Here is an 18,519-nt window from a genome sequence, read left to right on the forward strand (position 1 = left end):
GATTCCATCTCACTCAGTCTTGCCCTTCTAATGCCACAACTCCACTCCTTCATTCTATTTAAAAATTTCCTTCATAAAAAAACCTCAGTCTTCTCAAAAAACAATGTTTCATTGAAAGTTCCAAGGATTCCAATCACAGAAATTTCAGAGCTGTGATTTTTAATTGGAAAAATCCAGAGCTGCTGCCTGTAACTCCCAATCCCACGCCCTGATGGGTCTCCATTCAATAATAGGTCCCTCCTTTTGCCGACTACAGAGAAGCTATTCCACATGTGTGGATCAGGGCTGGCCGTCTAGAAAATATCACCAGAGGGCTATTGAGAAATATTTCCCACAAGTGGAACATGTATAATCACAGCAGACCTGGGCAGCAGTGGACAGAAGAAATAGATCCCTTTCCAAAACCAAACCAAATCCTAACTGAACCTTTGCTGGCTGCAGGAAACATACAAGCACAAACCTTCTCACGAAAGACTCAAAGGCTTGGAAGCAGTATTCCCTCAGCTCATCATCCTCAACGTTGCAGTACTGCACTATTAATGGGATCATCTTCTCCAGATAGTCTCCTAGAAGAGAACAGTGAGTGAATAATCAGAAGTGCTTCCCATGCCCAGCAAGTGGTCTGGGAGCTACTGACAGATCAGCACTGCCATAATTAAATAGGCAGAGACCCATGAACGAGAGACCTCTAGAAGCCTCACATAACAGCGAGAGAGAGAGACAGAGGTGGAGCGAGGACATCCTTCTTTCTTAAGGATGCTTGGTTGAATCAAAGTCCAATTACCATCCCTTCAGTGCTTCAAGTGGAACATGGGTGTTGTGTAATACCAGTTGAACTACCATTCCCTGCCCCTGGCCTTCAAAGCAGAGCTGGAAGGAACATCTGAGTACCATTTGCTTCTTAGAAATATCATTATCTATGATGTCATTGGACATCTATGCTATGCTATACTATGCTAGTCCCGAAGTCGCATCCAACCCATCGCAACCCCATGGACAACATTCCTCCAGGCTCTTCTGTACCCCACCATCCCCTGGAAACCACCCAAGCTCACACTGACTGCTTCAGTGACTCCATCCAGCCACCTCATTCTCTGCCGCCCCCTTTTCTTTTGCCATCTATTGTTCCCAGCATTACGCTCTTCTCCAGTGAGTCCTTCCTTCTCATTAGGTGGCCAAAGTACTTAAGTTTCATCTTCAGTATCTAGCCTTCTAGAGAGCAGTCAGGGTAGATCTCCTCTAATACTGACTGATTTGATCACCTTGCAGTCCAAGGGACTCGCAGGAGTCTCCTCCAGCACCACAATTCAAAGGCCTCAATTCTTCAGCGCTCAGCCTTCCTTATAGTCCAGCTTTCACAGCCATAGCCTTGACTATACAAACTTTTGTTGGCAGAGTGATGTCTCTGCTTTTTAGTATTAGTTTTTGAGTTTCAAGCCAACTGTTGCGCTCTCCTCTTTCACCCGCATCAAGAGGCTCTTTAGTTCCTCTTCACTTTCTGCCATGAGAGTGGTATCATCTGCATATCTGAGGTAGTTGATATTTCTCCCAGCAATCTTCATTCCAACTGGTGATTCATCCAGCCCTGCCTTTCTCATGATGTGCTCTGCATATAAGTTAAATAGGCAGAGCGAGAGTATGCAGCCTTGAGCCATACTCCTGTCCCAATTTTGGACCTATCAGTAGTTCCATGTCCAGTTCTCACTTTTGCTTCTTGACCCGCATACAGGTTTCTCGAGAGACCAATGAGATGGTCTGGTAATCCTATCTCTTTAAGAACTTGCCACAGTTTGTTGTGATCCACACAATCAAAGGCTTTGGCATATTCAATGAAGCAGAAGTAGATGTTTTTCTGGAACTCCCTAGCTTTCTCTATGATCCAGTGTATGCTGGCAATTTGATCTCTAGTTCCTCTCCCTCTTTGAAATCCTGCCTGTACTTCTGGTAGTTCTCAGTCCACATACTGCTGGAGCCTAGCTTGTAGGATTTTGAGCATCACTTTGCTAGCATGTGAAATGAGTGCAATGGTGCGGTAGTTCAAACATTCCTTGGTGTTACCCTTCTTTGGAATTGGAAACTGACCTTTTCCAATCCTGTGGCCACTGCTGAGTTTTCCAAATTTGCTGGCATATTGAATGTAGCACTTTTACTGCATCATCTTTTAGGATTTTGAATAGCTCAGCTGGAATACTGTCACCTCCTCTAGATTTGTTGCTGCTCAGACTTCCTAAGGCCCTTTTGACTTCACTTTCCAGGATGTCTGGCTCAAGGTCAGAGACCATCCCATGGTGGTTATCAGGAACGTTAAGGTCTTTCTTGTTCAGTTCTTCTGTGTAATCTTGCCACCTCCTCTTAATCTCCTCTGCCTCTGTTAGGTCCCTGCCCATTTTGGTCCTTTATCATGCTCATCTTTGCATGAAACGTTCCCTTCATATCTCCAATTTTCTTGAAGCGATCTCTAGTCTTTCCAATTCTATTGTTTTCTTCTATTTCTTTACACTGTTCATTTAAGAAGGCATTCTTATCTCTACTAGCTATTCTCTGGAATTCTGCATTCTATTGGGTGTATCTTTCTCTTTCTCCCTTGCCTTTTGCTTCCCTTCTTTCCTCAGCTATTTGTAAAGCTTCCTCAGACAGCCATTTTGCATTCTTGCATTTCTTTTTCTTTGGGATGGTTTTATTTATTTATTTATTTATTTATTTATTTAGGAGACTTATATGCCGCCCCATTCGCCAAAGCCTCGGGGCAGCTCACATCCATAAATAAACTTCCATAAAATAATATAAATTAACAGTATAAATTAAGTCACCCTGGCCAAAGAATAAAATGAATAAATACTATTAACAATTAAAATGACATTTGAATAAAAAGGTCTTCACTTGGTGCCAAAAAACAAATAACGACGGTGCCAGGCGGACCTCTCTGGGGAGCGCATTCCATAGATTGGGCGCCACTGCAGAGAAAGCCCTCCTCTGAGTACTCACCCTCCTAATTTCCTTCACGGAGGGTTCCCAGAGAAGGGCCTCTCCCGCAGATCTCAAGGGGCAGGCGGGCATATATAGACGTAAGCGCTCCTTCAGGTAACCAGGACCCAAGCCGTTTAGGGCTTTATAGGTCATCACCAACACCGTGAATTGGGCCCGGACTACAATGGGAAGCCAGTGAAGCTGACGGAGGACTGTGAACATGTGAACATAATGCCCAGTCCCCGTCAGCAACCTGGCAGCTCTATTTTGAACCAATTGAAGTATCCGGACCGTCTTCAAGGGTAGCCCCATGTAGAGCACGGTACAGAAGTCAAGCCAGGAAGTCACCAACACGTGTGGCACTGTCGCCAGGCAGTCATACTCCAGGTAGGGGCGCAGCTGACGGATCAGCCGAAGCTGAAAGAAAGCGCTCCTTGCCACTGCTGTCACCTGAGCTTCCAGTGAAAGCTCTGGGTTGAGGAGCACTCCCAAGCTGCAGACATTGTCCCTAAAAGGGAGTGCAACCCCATTCAGGACTAGATTCAATTCACCCTCTCCGAAGCCCGATCCGCCAACCAACAGGACCTCCGTCTTGTCTGGACTGAGCCTCAGTTTATTGGCCCTCATCCAGCCCATTACCTCGGCCAGGCACCGGTTCAGCACAGCCACTGCCTCACCTGGATTGGTGGAAAATGAGAGGTAGAGCTGGGTATCATCAGCGTACTGATGATTCCGTAGCCCACACCTCCTGATGACCTCTCCCAGCGGTTTCATGTAGACGCTAAACAGCAAAGGGGACAAAATGGACCCCTGCGATACTCCATGGCATAGCTGCCATGGCGCAGAGTCATAGTCCCCCAGCACCACCTTCTGGAATCGCCCATTGAGATAGGAGTGGAACCACTGCAAAGCAGTGCCTCCAACTCCCAATCCCGCAAGCCTATCCAGAAGGATACCATCATCGATGGTATCGAAAGCCGCTGAGAGGTCCAGAAGAACCAACAGGGATGCACTCCCCCTGTCCTTCTCCCTGCACAGGTCATCATACAGGGTGACCAAGGCAGATTCAGTACCATACCCGGGTCTGAAGCCGGACTGAAATGGGTCCAGATAATCAGTTTCATCCAAGCGTGCTTGGAGTTGTCCCGCCACCACCTGCTCCAACACCTTGCCCAGAAACGGGATGTTGGTAACTGGTCTATAATTAGTGGCCATCTCTGGATCCAGTGACGCTTTCTTCAGAACTGGTCGGACTATCGCCTCCTTTAAAGGGGCAGGTACCAAACCTTCCCTCAGAGAAGCATTAACCACTTCCAAGATCCAGATCCCAATCCCGTGCTTGGCGTTGTTTATTAACCAAGACGGGCAAGGGTCCAATAGGCAAGTGGTGAGACGTACTCGTCCAAGCACCTTGTCCACATCATCAGGCCGCAATAACTGAAATTCATCCATTAATTTTGGACCAGACGGCGACATTGGTATCTCCCCAGAAGCCTCTGAATCACTAGTAGAGTCTAGCTCGTGATGAATCTGAGCGATTTTCTCCCTGAAATGCCTGGCAAAGTCATCACAGCGGGCCTTCGAGGGTGGAACCAGATCTTTCCTAGGGCCAGGGCGGACCAGGCCTTGTACCACTCGAAAAAGCTCCACTGGACGGCATTTTGAGGAGGCAATGGAAACAGAAAAGAATTTCTTTTTCGTCGCCCTCACCACCACAGCATAGGCCAAATAATGGGCTCCTGAGTGTGTTCAATCAGATTCATCCCGTGATCTCCTCCACCTACGCTCTAGCCATCTCCCAGCCTGCTTCATCACCCACAATTCAGGTGTATACCAAGGGGAAGAGTGGGCTTTGCCTGGCGGGAGAGAACGCTTAGGAGCGATCGTGTCAACAGCCCTAGTCATCTCCCCATTCCATAGTTCGACCAGAGCCTCGACAGAAGCACCAGTCTTGTCAGCCGGAAACTCCCCCAGGGCCTTCAGGAATCCTTCCAGATCCATCCAGCTCCGTGGGCAGACCCACACAATCGGGGCCGCACCCTTACAGAGGGAGAGGCCGCTCTCGAGCACAAACCTCACGAGGAAGTGATCTGACCATGACAGGGGAGTCAAACATAAATTCCTCACCCTCAGACCACCCTCTTCCTGCCCTGTCAAGAAAACCAGGTCCAGAGTGTGTCCACGTTCATGGGTCGGGCCTGTGACATGTTGAGACAGCCCCATGGCCATCATGGAGGCCATGAAGTCCTGAGCTGCCCTGGTCAGATCAGTCTCAGCATAGAGATTGAAGTCCCCCAGGACCAACATCCTGGGGGTCCTCAACACCAGGTCCGAGACAATCTCCGTCAGCTCAGGCAGGGAAACTGTTGGGCAGAAGGGTGCACAGTACACCAACAGAATCCCCAATCTGTCTCAATCGCCCAACACCAAGTAGAGGCACTCCAGCCCTGGTCTCGAAGGGACTGGAAGACCCGTGAGGGAGATGGAGGCTCAGTAAACCAAAGCGACCCACCCTCCCCTCCCCTCCAGGTGTGGACGGTGCTGAACCAGATACCCGGGCGGGCACATTTGAGAGAGGGCGACATCCCCCCCTCTCCCGCCCAGGTCTCCGTTATGCAAGCCAGGTCAGCCCCCTCATCCACAATCAAGTCATGGATGAAGGAAGATTTATTGTGGACCAACTTGGCATTAAGCAGCAGCACTGTCAGGCCCAAGGGGCGGTTGACAAGACTACCTGAAACCCTCTGGCTGGGGGCAGAACCAGAAGGAGGGACGGGTGTCAGCTATCTGTCCCTCCTTCTTCTACGTGGACATGTTAAGCCCCCACCACTGTAACGTCCATTGCCCGTGACCACCCCAATGGCAGCACCCACGGGCTCCCCAGGAAACTCAACCGTCGACATGGCCAGGGACGACTGCATAAAAACAAATTAAAATACAATAAAACTTTAAAACAGTAAAAAACTCCCCATCTACCCCCCCCCGATACAAAATTCAAAATTCCACCCACCGACCTAGCCCCCCGCCAGCCCAGCCCCGCGCAGCCTCAAACGGCGGCAATCGCCCTTCGGCCACCAGCCAGAGGCCGCGTCCGGCGGGTTAAGCCGGAGCCTGCCCACCCCGCCCCAATCCGGTGTTGCTCTCACCGATGCCGGCGGGGGGGGAGCAGAGAGGGGTGCGGAAACCCGCCCGGCGGCGAGATGGTGGCGCCCTCCTCCGCACCATTGACCGTGGCCCTGGCGTGGCCCTGGCGTCCTCCGTGCCCGGGGTGCCCCAGCGATGGCAGTGCGGCGCGGCAGGTGTTCCGGGGAGGAATGGGGAGGGAGCTCCAAACCAGCCCAGCCCCAGGCCGCTGGTTTTAGTTGCTACCTCTTGTACAATGTTGTGAATCTCCATCCATAGTTCTTCAGGCACTCTGTCTATCAGATCTAATTCCTTAAATCTATTTGTCACCTCTACTGTATATTCATCAGGAATATGATTTAGATCATACCTGAGTAGCCTAGTGCTTTTCCCTACTTTCTTCAATTTAAGCCGAAATTTTGCAACCAGAAGCTCATGATCTGAGCCACAGTCAGCTCCTGGTCTTGTTTTTACAGACTGTATACAGCTTCTCTATCTTTGGCTGAAAAGCACATAGTCAATCTGATTTCTGTGTTGATCATCTGGTGATGTCCATGTGTAGAGTTGTCTCTTGGGTTGTTGGAAAAGAGTGTTTGCCATGATCAGTGCATTCTCTTGACAAAATTCTGCCAGCCTTTGACTTGCTTCATTTCGTACTCCAAGGCCAAACTTGCCTGTAATTCCGGTTATCTTTTGGCTTCCTACTTTAGCATTCCAATCCCCCATGATGATAAGGACATCATTTTTTGGAGTTAATTCTAGAAGGTGTTATAGGCCTTCACAGAACTGGTCAACTTCAGCCTCTTCAGCACCAGTGGTTGGGGCATAGACTTGGACTATTGTGATGTTGAATGGTTTGCCTTGGATTCAAACTGAGATCATTCTGCCATTTTGGAGATTGTATCCCAGTATTGCTTTTCCTACTCTTTTATTGACTATGAAGGCTACTCCATTTCTTCAGAGGGATTCTTGCCTGCAGTAGTATACCTGATGGTCATCTGAATTAAATTCACCCATTCCTGTCCATTTTAGTTCACTGATTCCTAAGATGTCGATGTTCAGTCTTGTCATCTCATTTTTGACCCCATCCAGCTTACCTTGATTCATAGATCTTACATTCCAGGTTCCTATGGAGTATAGATCTTTACAGCATCGAACTTTCCTTTCACCACCAGATACATCGGCAACTGAGTGTCCTTTCGGCTTTGACCTAGTCGCTTCATTCTTTCTGGCGCTACTAGTACTAGCCCTCTGCTCTTCCCCAGTAGCATATTGGAACCTTCCGACCTGAGGGGCTCATCTTCTGGCGTCATAACTCTTTGCCTGTTGGTACTGTCCATGGGGTTTTCATGGCAAAGATACTGGAGTAGGTTGCCATTTCCTTCTCCAGTGGATCACCATTTGTGAGAGCTCTCTGCTATGACCTGTCTTGGGTGCCCCTTCACGGCATAGTTCATAGCTTCACTGCGCTACACAAGCCCCTTCGCCACGGCAAGGCAGTGATCCATGAAGGGGCATTGAATATCAAGGATAGCTATATCCAGAGAAAGATGTTCAATGAGTATTTGCATGATGGAGACCACAAGCTCCAGAACCAAATGCATTCAAGAGGGCAATGGCAGATGCAAAGAGAGACTGCTCTTCACTGCCAAGTTAAAATCATTCACTGATATTTTAAAAATCACTACCTTTATAGATGGCAAAAGAAGGGGATGGCAGGGAATGAGGTGGCTAGATGGAGTCACTGAAGCAGTTGGTGTAAGCTTAAGTGGACTCTGGGGGATGGTGAAGGACAGGAAGGCCTGGAAGAATGTTGTCCATGGGGCTGCGATGGGTCAGACACAACTTTGCGACTAAAAACAACAACACCATTATCCACAGAGAAGACTTTCTCTACCACCTGTGGTTGGACCTGTTTCCTTGAGCCATCTGGATAGAGCTGTTTTGCTGGTATCTTTAAGAGGGAGTACTTTCTTCATTCCTATTCTTTCCTTGCAGCCTATTAGATTAAGAATTATATGGGTTATGTAGTCGTGCTCTGAGCTGAGAATTTTCTTTTAGGCCATAGGACTGGGGCCCTCTGTGTTTAGCCCTCTTCTGGTCCCAAATTCCATAAAAGGTGGTTGGCTTTCCCAAGCAACTCAAATGCCTTTTGTTGCTACTCACACTATAATGAACATGAGAGATAATATACCATCACAAGTAGAAAGTCAGAGATACTGCAGGAAGTAAAGGTACAATAGGATAAAATCCCCACTAAAGAAATAAAACAGGATTTTGGAGAGATTTTAGGGACAAATATCAGAAAAAAGCACCAGCTACCCTGATAGCCACCACAACTTCAAATATACTTGATCTGAAAAACTAGAACCCAAAATTGACTTACCTATGCGGTGTCCAGCCTGCCTACTGATGCCAGCAATACATTGTATGTATGTTCTTGTAGTGGAAGTGGAATTATTCCTCTTCAGTTCTGCTAACAAGTGCTCCATGAGCTCTGCAAAGATGTTTCCATTGCAAGTCAAGACCAGATGACCCAGTGCGATGATGGCCCTTTTGCGCACAGCCAGCCTGGGACTTGTGAGCTGAGGGAGGAGGCAGTTCAGGATGGAGGAATGGAAGGAGTACAGAGTCCCCCCTAACCTGCAGAGCCAGAGGCAAGAGAGACAAAAGAATGATGTCAACAGAAATGCTCTCCAAACAGAGATCATGCCTTGCTGAACTCTACCATAATGTAGAGTAATTCCTCTGGGAGTGAAAACAATGGAGCCCTTTAGCATCTGGAAGACTAACAAATTCATTCTGGCATAAGCTCTCATGGGCAGTATCCACTCCATGAGAGGCACAAAGGGTTCTCCTCAAGCAAACATCCAAGTGGATTTGCCAAAATACAATTCCTCAAGGGATTCCTCAATGGATCTGATGCTAATTCAGTAAGGTCAAAGGCGTTCCTTTCGTTTATCACACAGTATATGTAAATTGGCTCAGCATTACAACGATCTCTGTGCTATCATTCAAGATGATCTGTGAATGACAACTGTTACAACAATTATGACTGTCTGTACTTCCATAATTTCAATGTCCTCTGACAAAAAAGGTCCCCCAGCCCCAAGCATGTGTATATAATTCTGCTGACACTCCATGCATCTGAGGAAGTAGGCAGGGTCCACGGAAACTTGTGCCAGAATACATTTGTTCATCTTTCAGGTGCCACAAGACTCTTCATTGTATTTTCAAACATGTCTCCCCTGCATCAGTGTGAAAAGGTTGAGAACAGATATTATACGTGTTCTATCAAGGTACTTTCTAAGGACAACTGTATTGAAATCAAGCTCTGACTGGGTAAGGTGTTTAAAAAATAACATATGGCATCCACCTTTGGTGCTGCAGAAGTAATAATATTTGGGACTCCGAAAAACCAACCAGAATAGCTTGCTACTAATAAAGTTCAATAAGCTTGTAGCACCAAGTAGAACTTTGGAGCAGGCTGGGGGACCCTAGGAGTTGTAGGCTTGTTCCCCCCGTCCAAGCACACCTAGGACTGCACCCTCAGTCAGCTGTCTTAGCTGCAGAACATTCTCACTAGTGGGGCCCATCTGGTGTCAGCATTGTCGCCCTTTCAGGTCCAGGCAAACGTTTTCCTCTCCTCCCAGGCATCTGAAGGCATATGATTGACTTTTTATACATCTATGGTTCATATTGATGTTTTAGCTGTTTTATTATGTTTTGATACTTTAAAAGACTTATAGCTCTTTTAGATTTCATATATTTTAATAATTTGGCTATAACTTACCTTAGTCCCTTTTTTTTGGAGAGGCAGCTAAAAAATTAAATACATTACAATGAATAAAAGACACCTATCTTTAGTATAGGAGTGTGTCATTCAATTCTTGATGTTTTTGTTTCACAAATTACATGTGCAAGCTACTGCACAGCTGCTCGAAAGGACCTTTCTCCATACCTGCTCAAAATGTCAGACAAGATGTCAAGAGCTTCCAGTTGCACAGACACATCTTCCTGCTTTCCAATGGCTCCTGTCAGTTGAGCTGTTATTTTTTTGCATACATTAGCTGTCATGGTGGAACCTATCAAGGTAGCAGCCGGGAGAAAGCAGAATAAAAGTTTTGACAGAGAGTTTCCTTCTGGTGATGCTCAAATAAAGAGCAAGCAAATTTAGCTGGGAGTGATTCCGGTGCAAGTTATTCACAGTTTGTGGCAGCAGGGTGTAACATGGTTGATCACATTACGTCCACTTTCAAGGATCATATGGTGTCCTAGTTCACATGTGATGCTAATTCATAGTTTGGGTTGCTGAATTCTGGGCTATGATGATGTGTGAATGCAGCCACACTGATTGTGGTTTGCTAGCTATGTACAACCCAGAAACAGAACCCGTATCTACATTATTTAAGTTGTGGTTTATTATACTTGAACCCAGAACTATGGGTTGATTGTGACAGCACAGAGGTAGTGGGTAATAGTAGTAACAGACCCATACTCTAGATGCCAATTCTACAGTGGTGCAAAGTCATTTAGGATACTGGGAGGGAACAGGAAAAAGAGAAGGGAAGCTAACAACCCAGGAACTGAAAAAACAAAGCACAGCTTGTTCTATTGCCTGCTAGACAAGCCTTGGGTGGGGCAACAAACCATGGGTTAAAATTAAGCATTGGTTAGTGTTAGGTGCCAACCAGGTCAGGTCAAGTCTGACCCTTGTGGCTTTAGGGAAAATTCTGAAACCTGTGGGCAACATCTCCTGTACAAGCAAGCTATTGTGCTGGACTTCAAGAAGCCCCAAAGTGAGTTTAGTATATTTTGCATAGCTTCTAATCCTTCTTACTCCATGTAACCATGTCCTTACCTAATCCCTAGACCATAATATCTTGTGCTACCTTTCCTAATGTGTCCGACTCCTAAAAGTAATTTGTTAAAGTTACCAGACATCTTTGCAGAAGTTCTAGCAATGAAAGCAAATTAAGCAAAGTTTCTGCAGCCTGACCAACTATGTAGAAAGGTGGTTCCAAACTCCAGGAAGGAAGATTCAGAGAGTCCATTCTGGTCAACAGAAAGGATATTTCAATGTTAGATATACCAGTGGAAGAGCTGTGAATGAATGGCTATATAAAGCAGGAACTGAAATATAGGACTTTGCTAAGTTTGTTTAGAAAAACGGATCAGCAACTCAGATCAAGAACAAGTGAGCTAAATCAAAACAGGCTGCTGCTCTTAGATTCCGTCTTATCACTAGTTCAATACCTTCTGAGCATGTGAAGTATGAGCTTTCACAGGCAAAAGTATACTGCATCAAATATGGGATTTTGGAGTCCATATAACCTGAAGTGCTTGTTCTTGCCTGATCTTGTAAGCTCAGCAGGGCAGGGCCTGCTTGAAAACTGAATAGGTAACTTAAATGTTGTGAACCGCATAGAGAGCTTTGGCTATGGGAAGTATAGAAATGTAATATAATAATAATTTAGCAGGCATCCTGTTGAATCACCTTTCTACTTCTATGTCTGTATGAAGCAAGAATGCCTGGTGATGACAACTGTCCTAAAACCCATCCAGGTTCCACCTAAATGCTTCTTTTGGAAGCCACAGTTTTTTCTGTAGTCAAACACAGTCAGAATCTGCAACCTCTGAATTCCATTTAAATGGCTTCCATTGTTTTTCCATCAGTGTGGAAAAAATCCATTGTGTGGTTAAATTAAGTCCCATATGAATCACAACCATTTTATAATAAATTTTCACACAGGACATGGATATCTTCTATTTAATAACTGATAGTATTTGGAAAGAAAATCCACAAAACCACAAGCTCCCTGGTGTTACATTGTCACATACGGGAAGACAAAAAGGGAAGAACCATCCTTGTTCTATAAATGGGAAGGTTCCTTACCTGTTGACGGAGGAGGCAACTCAGAAATGACAGTCTTCAACCCAATACTGGAAATGTCTCGGAGCTGCTCCTTATCAGATAACATGTTTGTACAGAGCGTATCAACAATAGTTTCCACTTGATATTCTTTCACTTTGCTCACCAAAGGGCCCAAACTGCAAGTGGGAGGAAGAGCAGAAGTAGTACATCTAGACCATCCTCCCAGAAATCTTCCCGACATGCCTTGCAAAACAGCAACCATGAAGGAAAAATATACAAACTTCCCAATGGCCTTTCTTCTCCTTGTCTTGCAAAAGGCACACCTCAGCTGAGAGGCATCCTTCAAAAGGCAAAACTGGGAGGTGGCTAGTCAAGGGAAAGGAGTCGAGCCCCATGTCCTTTCTCTCACTTCTGCAGCTAAGAAGCACATGCCAATAAGTTGATTGGGAGGAATGAACCTTTAGCACCAAAGGCGGTCTCCAAAGCTTTAGCTCCAAAGACATTCCAAGAGGAAATCTCCTGCCTTTAGGCACCAAGAACGAAGGCCCAGCTGTGCATGCATGAACAGGCACTCAGGCACAGACACAGACATCACCTATGATATGCCATCATCCACAATCCCGCAAACCAGGCCTGGAGGAAAAGTCACAGTCCAGAAATGAAAAACCCAGAAGACACAGCATTAAGTAAAGCCTCTCAGAACTGACTTGAAGCATCTTTAGGTCAGATCTAAGCAGTATTAAAGTCAATGCAGAGGGATCTTACCATTTGACAGCGAGGTTTTGCACCTCCCCATTTTTGTCCTCAAGCAATTTTAGAAGCATTTTCACAACTTTTTTTTCGCTGTCTTCATCTAGCTTTATGGAATCTTTCTGCAGCTCCATCATCAGGTCGTTGGTAGCCATAAACCTGGAAGAACAAGCATCAGCAATAGATTGGCTAATAGGCAGACATGGATTCCCATCTCTCAAAATAGCAGAACCTGAGGTCATCTCATCAAGCAGACTGGTGGGAGATTCAGGATCAATAAAAGGAAGTACTTCTTCACACAATACATGGACTTTACTACCACTGTTAGTCAATTTAAACTATTTAAACAAGTAACCAAAATCATATCACTTTAAATAATAGTTTAAAGCATTGTTTTTCAAATCCTTCAATCCCCCTTCAAACAACTCATTGAGTTCTGCATGTTCATGCTTTTATCAGTCACAGCTTAATTGTATTTCCAGTTCTATCGTGATGGAAGAGCAACCAATTATTTCACCCACAGCTCAATATATTGTAGCAACTCCTTGCACCTTCTTTTCCAGTCCCACATTCCACTGTTAAGTTGTCTAACTGCTTGACACAGAACAGCACCTCCCTTTCCTGTCCCTGTGGAACAGAGATAGAAAGGCCAGGGAGTTAGTTTAATTTTTTTGAATCTAGAGGGTTGCTTCACACTTCATACAGCAGCCCAAGGAAAGAGCCCACAGTGAATGCACAGACATGCATTCCTCAAAGCACAGGGCCATCTACTAGAAATACTAGTGAGAGGTATGTGATTGCCAGAAGTGTCTCACAAATAGATGCTTCATGTTTGCAAAGATGGATGTTCCCTTCTCAATTAAGCATTTCCAGCAAGAAACACCTGAAAGTGTCACTTAGAAGTGTGAAGATGCTTGGAGAGCCTTCACAACCCTGAATAACTATGTTTACTCTCCCAGCTTTTATCAAGCTTACCATTTTAAAAAAAATTAAGCATGTGATCCTATGCAAATTTAGATCAAGTAAAGGGTGTCCCAGCTAGCTGTAGGCCTGTTCTGCCTAAAGATGCATAGGATTGTACCTTAAATAATTTTTCTTCATTGACAGAAGTCAAATAGTACCAAAATACTAAGAGTAGAGACTCTCTACTCTTTCCAGCACCAGGGTAAGACCTTTTTATTTCGCCATCATTTTAATAATTAAGGATTTTACACAGTCACATTTTCTTTCTTTCCTTTCTTTCTTCTTCCCTTCCTCCTTTTCTTTAGTTTTGAAAGTGTTGTTTCATGTTGTGTTTTTAATTAATGATTTAATTGTTGTTATTGTATTATTGTATTGCTATTTTAACCTTTTGTAAGCCGTCCTGAGACGTTTTTTGCAAAGGATAGAAATGTTTTAAATAAATAAAATAAATATGCAAAAACTCTATAGAGCCAATACTTTACCAATGACTGGTAAAGGATACCAGAAACAAAACTTGTACCAACTTGAGTTCAATATTGACAATTTGCTAGATATACTAATTTCCCCAGGAACACATTTTTCAGTTTACCAACATACAAAGATTGCAGTTCCCAGTACTAGATAATCTCTAACTCCATTAGGAATTGTTTACACCCAAACAGCCCATTTCAGTGCGTGGTTTTATCTTTGCTTCTGTAGTATTAGTGAATGATTTGGATAAGGCAGAGAAGCTGCTAATACTTGGCAAAATCAGATTCTAAGGACTTTAAAACCTTTTGTCAAGGATTAGCTGAGACCTGGGAAGGATTTGAATGTTTCAAAGGAGGGAGATGAATGTTTACAGGAAGCCTGATTTGTCAATGTACCATGTAAACTACCATGCCATGTAAACTACCAAACCAATTGTGCACAGGGAGCAGGGCCAAACAAATCATACTGAAAAGCGATTCGTACTTTCGACTGCACACATGACGTATTTACTGAGCAGCTGTGGCATCCCATGCAAAGCAGATCTTCACTATGCTGGAAACTGTGGGTTGAATCTGTTTGAAAAAATCCAGCTAGTTGGTCTGTGTCACCCAGATCCACCTGATCAATTCAAGTTCGCTCTCTTGCGCTCTCCCCACACCCCACTGCCCGTGGCTACTTTCTTCCCCCTTCTATACTACACTGATATTCTCTTTTGTGTAGAAAGGTGACATAAATAAAAAGGCCTTATCATATAGACTTCAAGAACTCAGAACCAATACCAAGCACCTAGCTAACTGTCTCTATTCATATAGTTCTCCTCCCTGGTTGCTAATATTGAGGCAATACTAAAAGGGGAAGCATATGGAAAGAAAAGAAAAACTCTTTCCGAACACACTCCATGGAGAGTGTAGATAGAAGGACAGAGGGTACACACATGTCAGCATCAGTTGCAAGCCTCTTGAATAAGCTACTTTAATAGATATATATAAGCCTCAATCCTATGCAGATACCTGGGAGCAGGTTCCATTGAACATAATGGTTCTTACATCTGAATAGGGATGCATAGGACTGGGCTGTTAACATTAATATATGAGGTTTGCTGAAAACCCGATAGGAAGACCCATAGGGACAGCATATTTCAACGCCACACTTCAACCCTGCCTACTTCTGCAGGACCTCCACATCTGGCAATCATGTGGGTCTGACACGATGCCACCAATGTCCATTGCCATGTCAATGTGCTGCCCCTGGCACAGAGCTACAGAGAGATGGCACAGTACAAAACATTGTCTTGGACCCTCTTCTGCACACCCACACCCAAATGGTGACAATGGATAACAGTACATTTAAGTACATGAAAGACAGTAATAATTATATACTATAGTACATAACCTTTTAATAAATGTGAATACCAGTTCACTAAGTAGGCAAATGCTCTGCCTGTCTAGTGAACTGACCTCTTAGTTATGGATTTATCTATTTGCTTAAGCTACTCTAATGGAATATCAAAACATACTTCCAATTTCAGGAAATCAGAAATCATCATAGTAACTATAACCATTACTGATGATTACTAATATTAATAGTAGATATGATGAAACATTTGCATCATTCAAGAAAAAAGTCCTTTTCTACAGTAATGATGAGCAGTACAATCCTGAGGCCTCCCAACCATGTCTGGGAGGCCACATGATCCCTTGGAGTCCCAGCCCCAGGATCCTACAACTTCAGAGCTGAGACTCCAATGCTGAGCCCCCACTGCGCCCCCTCACAGATGGCAGGAAAAGAACTGTGCTGGGTACCTCCCTCCGATGGCCACAACTGGAGGAGGAAGGGTTGGCATGCTGGACAGTGGGGCAGGGAGGAACCCCGCAACTGGCTTGCATACGTATGCCAGTTACAATTGTACTCCCAGCCTCCTTCCCTTTCCAGCAATAAATCTAGACGGCAACACGTAGAGATATGGCAGCCACAGATCTTGCCACTGCATGTCTTGGTCCTGCTATTAGATGTCTGAAAGCCTCTGAGTCCAGAGATTCATGAACATCTGCTGTGGGGTGATAGGACTGTGCCCTCAATCACTAAATACGTTAGCAGGTAGTAGTCTACAAGTCGATGTTCTGCTGAGAACCAAATGAGGTTATGGCTTTCCTGCCCTGTGACAGATCTTGGAGGATGACTTGCCAGTTTCAATTTAGCAAAGGTTCTGTTTACATGATGGAACTGATGTGGGGACGCAACTGAGCATTCTTAGGAGTATGCACATATGCAGAAGAAAACGTTTTCCAACCCTTTACATGAACTGGATTCAAGGCAATCGATGTATAGTTTTTACCACGGTTAAACAAGACCCTCAAGAGTTCCTCCTAATTTCAACAAAAATCTAAAACAGTTTGCACATTGCTCCAGAATCCTGTTCTGTTGGGTATGTTCTACCTCATAGCCCTTGGCCAAGAAGCTCCTCAAACTTATCTGAATAGGTTGCCAGGTGTGATGAGGCTTGCAGTGGATGTTGGGCCCTACCTCTCCTCCCTCCTACTCAGGATGACTACATATCCCAACTTGCAGTTTTCAGGCAAGAAAGCACTGCAGCATTCCAGCTCACTCACAAGGAATTTTGGAGACGGACTTCATATTTGACTCTACAAGCCACTGTTCTAAACGTCAAAGGTGAAATGTCAGGCAAGCACAACCTTGTTTGTCTGACAACATTACATAATTCGAACTAACAGATTGGGGGTCCTGAAACATGTGGAACCCTGGAATAATTTACCACCTTCCCTCTAAAAGTTGCCTTGTCTCCCTATCCACTTTCCTCCACCATATATAATGTTGTACACTTCTATTATCATTTCCCTTACTGACCCTTTTCCTAGGCTAATTACTTTTGAGGATTGCAACTTTCCTCCTTGGGCAGGCTAGTTGCCCTTTTCACCATTCTGTCAGGTCTATTATACATATAAACAATTTCTGCAATCAGAACTACACACAGTATTCCAAATGTGATCATACCATAGATTTGTATAAGGACAGTATAATATTAGCAACTTTATTTTCTAGTAAGTTCTTAATTATTCCTAGCCTAGAATTTGGCCCTCAAGTCTTTTTTGAAGACTTATCTAAGAAAGTAGGGAGTAGGAATAATCATATAAGGGTAAATATAAAGCACATGTTTCTAGAAAGCTTTTATAATGCATAACTCAAATACAGTATTGGTACACCATGGAGCACTAACAGGATCTATTTCAATGCATTCACTGTGCCTTTAATAAATTTACAGTGCAATCATATGCTTGTTGACTCAGGGAAAAACCCCTGTGAGTTCAACAGGATTGTTACAAGCTCATTTACTGTTGTTGGGCACAAAACATAGGTTTTGTGGTCAGAAACTAGAGTGTAATGTTTTAGATATGTCAACAGCACTGAGCAGGTACAATGTTCCACCACTGGGATTTTATACTGAGTATCAGTGAATAGAATATCACTATTCTCAGCAATGACATAGAGATATGTTTACATTTCAGTGTGGTGATGCCCCCAAAATAGTTTTTTAATCCCTCAGGTAACAGATAAGTAACCGTGTAGTAGACCAATCCACAAACAGGATAACCCAGAATCACAGTGCCTGGATTTATGCCAATTTAGGCCATACATTCCACTGAAATCAAAAGGATTTCCCTCCAGTTTAGATCTTGGGACATAAGAGTCAACATTTCAGATTCTTCATTCTAATTTAATTATTTTGTGGATTAAGTTAGAAACCCACTGGAAATTATGTATTTCTTCCATCTCTTTAATTTGGTCGTTGAATCTTGCTTTCGGATACATGTACAGCCTTAACCTAGAACTCAATTTGGCTTGTTTCATAGTTCCAACTGAATGCATCTTCTTTCAGACATGAGGAACTCCAATCTGGCTTACTTCACAAACACAAACAAACCAGTTTCTAGTGATTAGTGTACTCTCCAGCTTTGCGATTTTCCTATTACAGAGTTCCCATTTGTTTTTCTTAAGCAACACTGTGAAGTAAGCCCAATCTTTTCCCAAAAGGTACCAGCTCATTAGGAAGATTTCCCCCCCTGACTGCAGTTGTCTGGTAGGGCATCTCCACCTCAGTCTTGGAGGAGGAACATAAAAGGTTACCATAATGTTGGCTTCTAAGAGCCGCATAAGAAATTCTAGGACATGGTATCCTCCTTCCCCGCCCTGGAAGCTCTTACAGTACATTTCACTTCAGGCTTTAAAGCCCTGTCTATAGATATAATATACACTATGGTGGAAGAGGTGAAATTATATTGCCTATGCTGTCGACCCTCTTTAGATAACATCCCCTTCTTCAGAGGTTTCCTTTTCCAACTACAGTTATTAAA

General features: G+C 44.3%; 1 protein-coding gene across 2 annotated transcripts in view; it reads right to left on the bottom strand.

Annotated features, from left to right (window-relative positions):
- The window catches only part of LOC123034160 (cullin-associated NEDD8-dissociated protein 1-like), a 37,669-nt gene that overhangs the window by 14,961 nt on the left and 4,189 nt on the right, over positions 1–18,519 (bottom strand). The window contains exons 3-7 of one of the 2 annotated variants that reach the window (XM_044451319.1): positions 12,731–12,874; positions 11,987–12,141; positions 10,052–10,175; positions 8,477–8,733; positions 461–566 (exon numbers count right to left, since the gene is read on the bottom strand). In XM_044451319.1, coding sequence (XP_044307254.1) covers positions 461–566; positions 8,477–8,733; positions 10,052–10,175; positions 11,987–12,141; positions 12,731–12,874 — 786 coding nt within the window. The remainder of the gene's footprint in view (positions 1–460; positions 567–8,476; positions 8,734–10,051; positions 10,176–11,986; positions 12,142–12,730; positions 12,875–18,519) is intronic. The other variant, XM_044451320.1, reaches the window with a different exon arrangement.

This window comes from Varanus komodoensis, unplaced genomic scaffold, assembly GCF_004798865.1.
Source record: "Varanus komodoensis strain SLA01 unplaced genomic scaffold, ASM479886v1 scaffold6_2, whole genome shotgun sequence".
In the NCBI taxonomy this organism is placed as follows: Eukaryota; Metazoa; Chordata; class Lepidosauria; order Squamata; family Varanidae; genus Varanus; species Varanus komodoensis.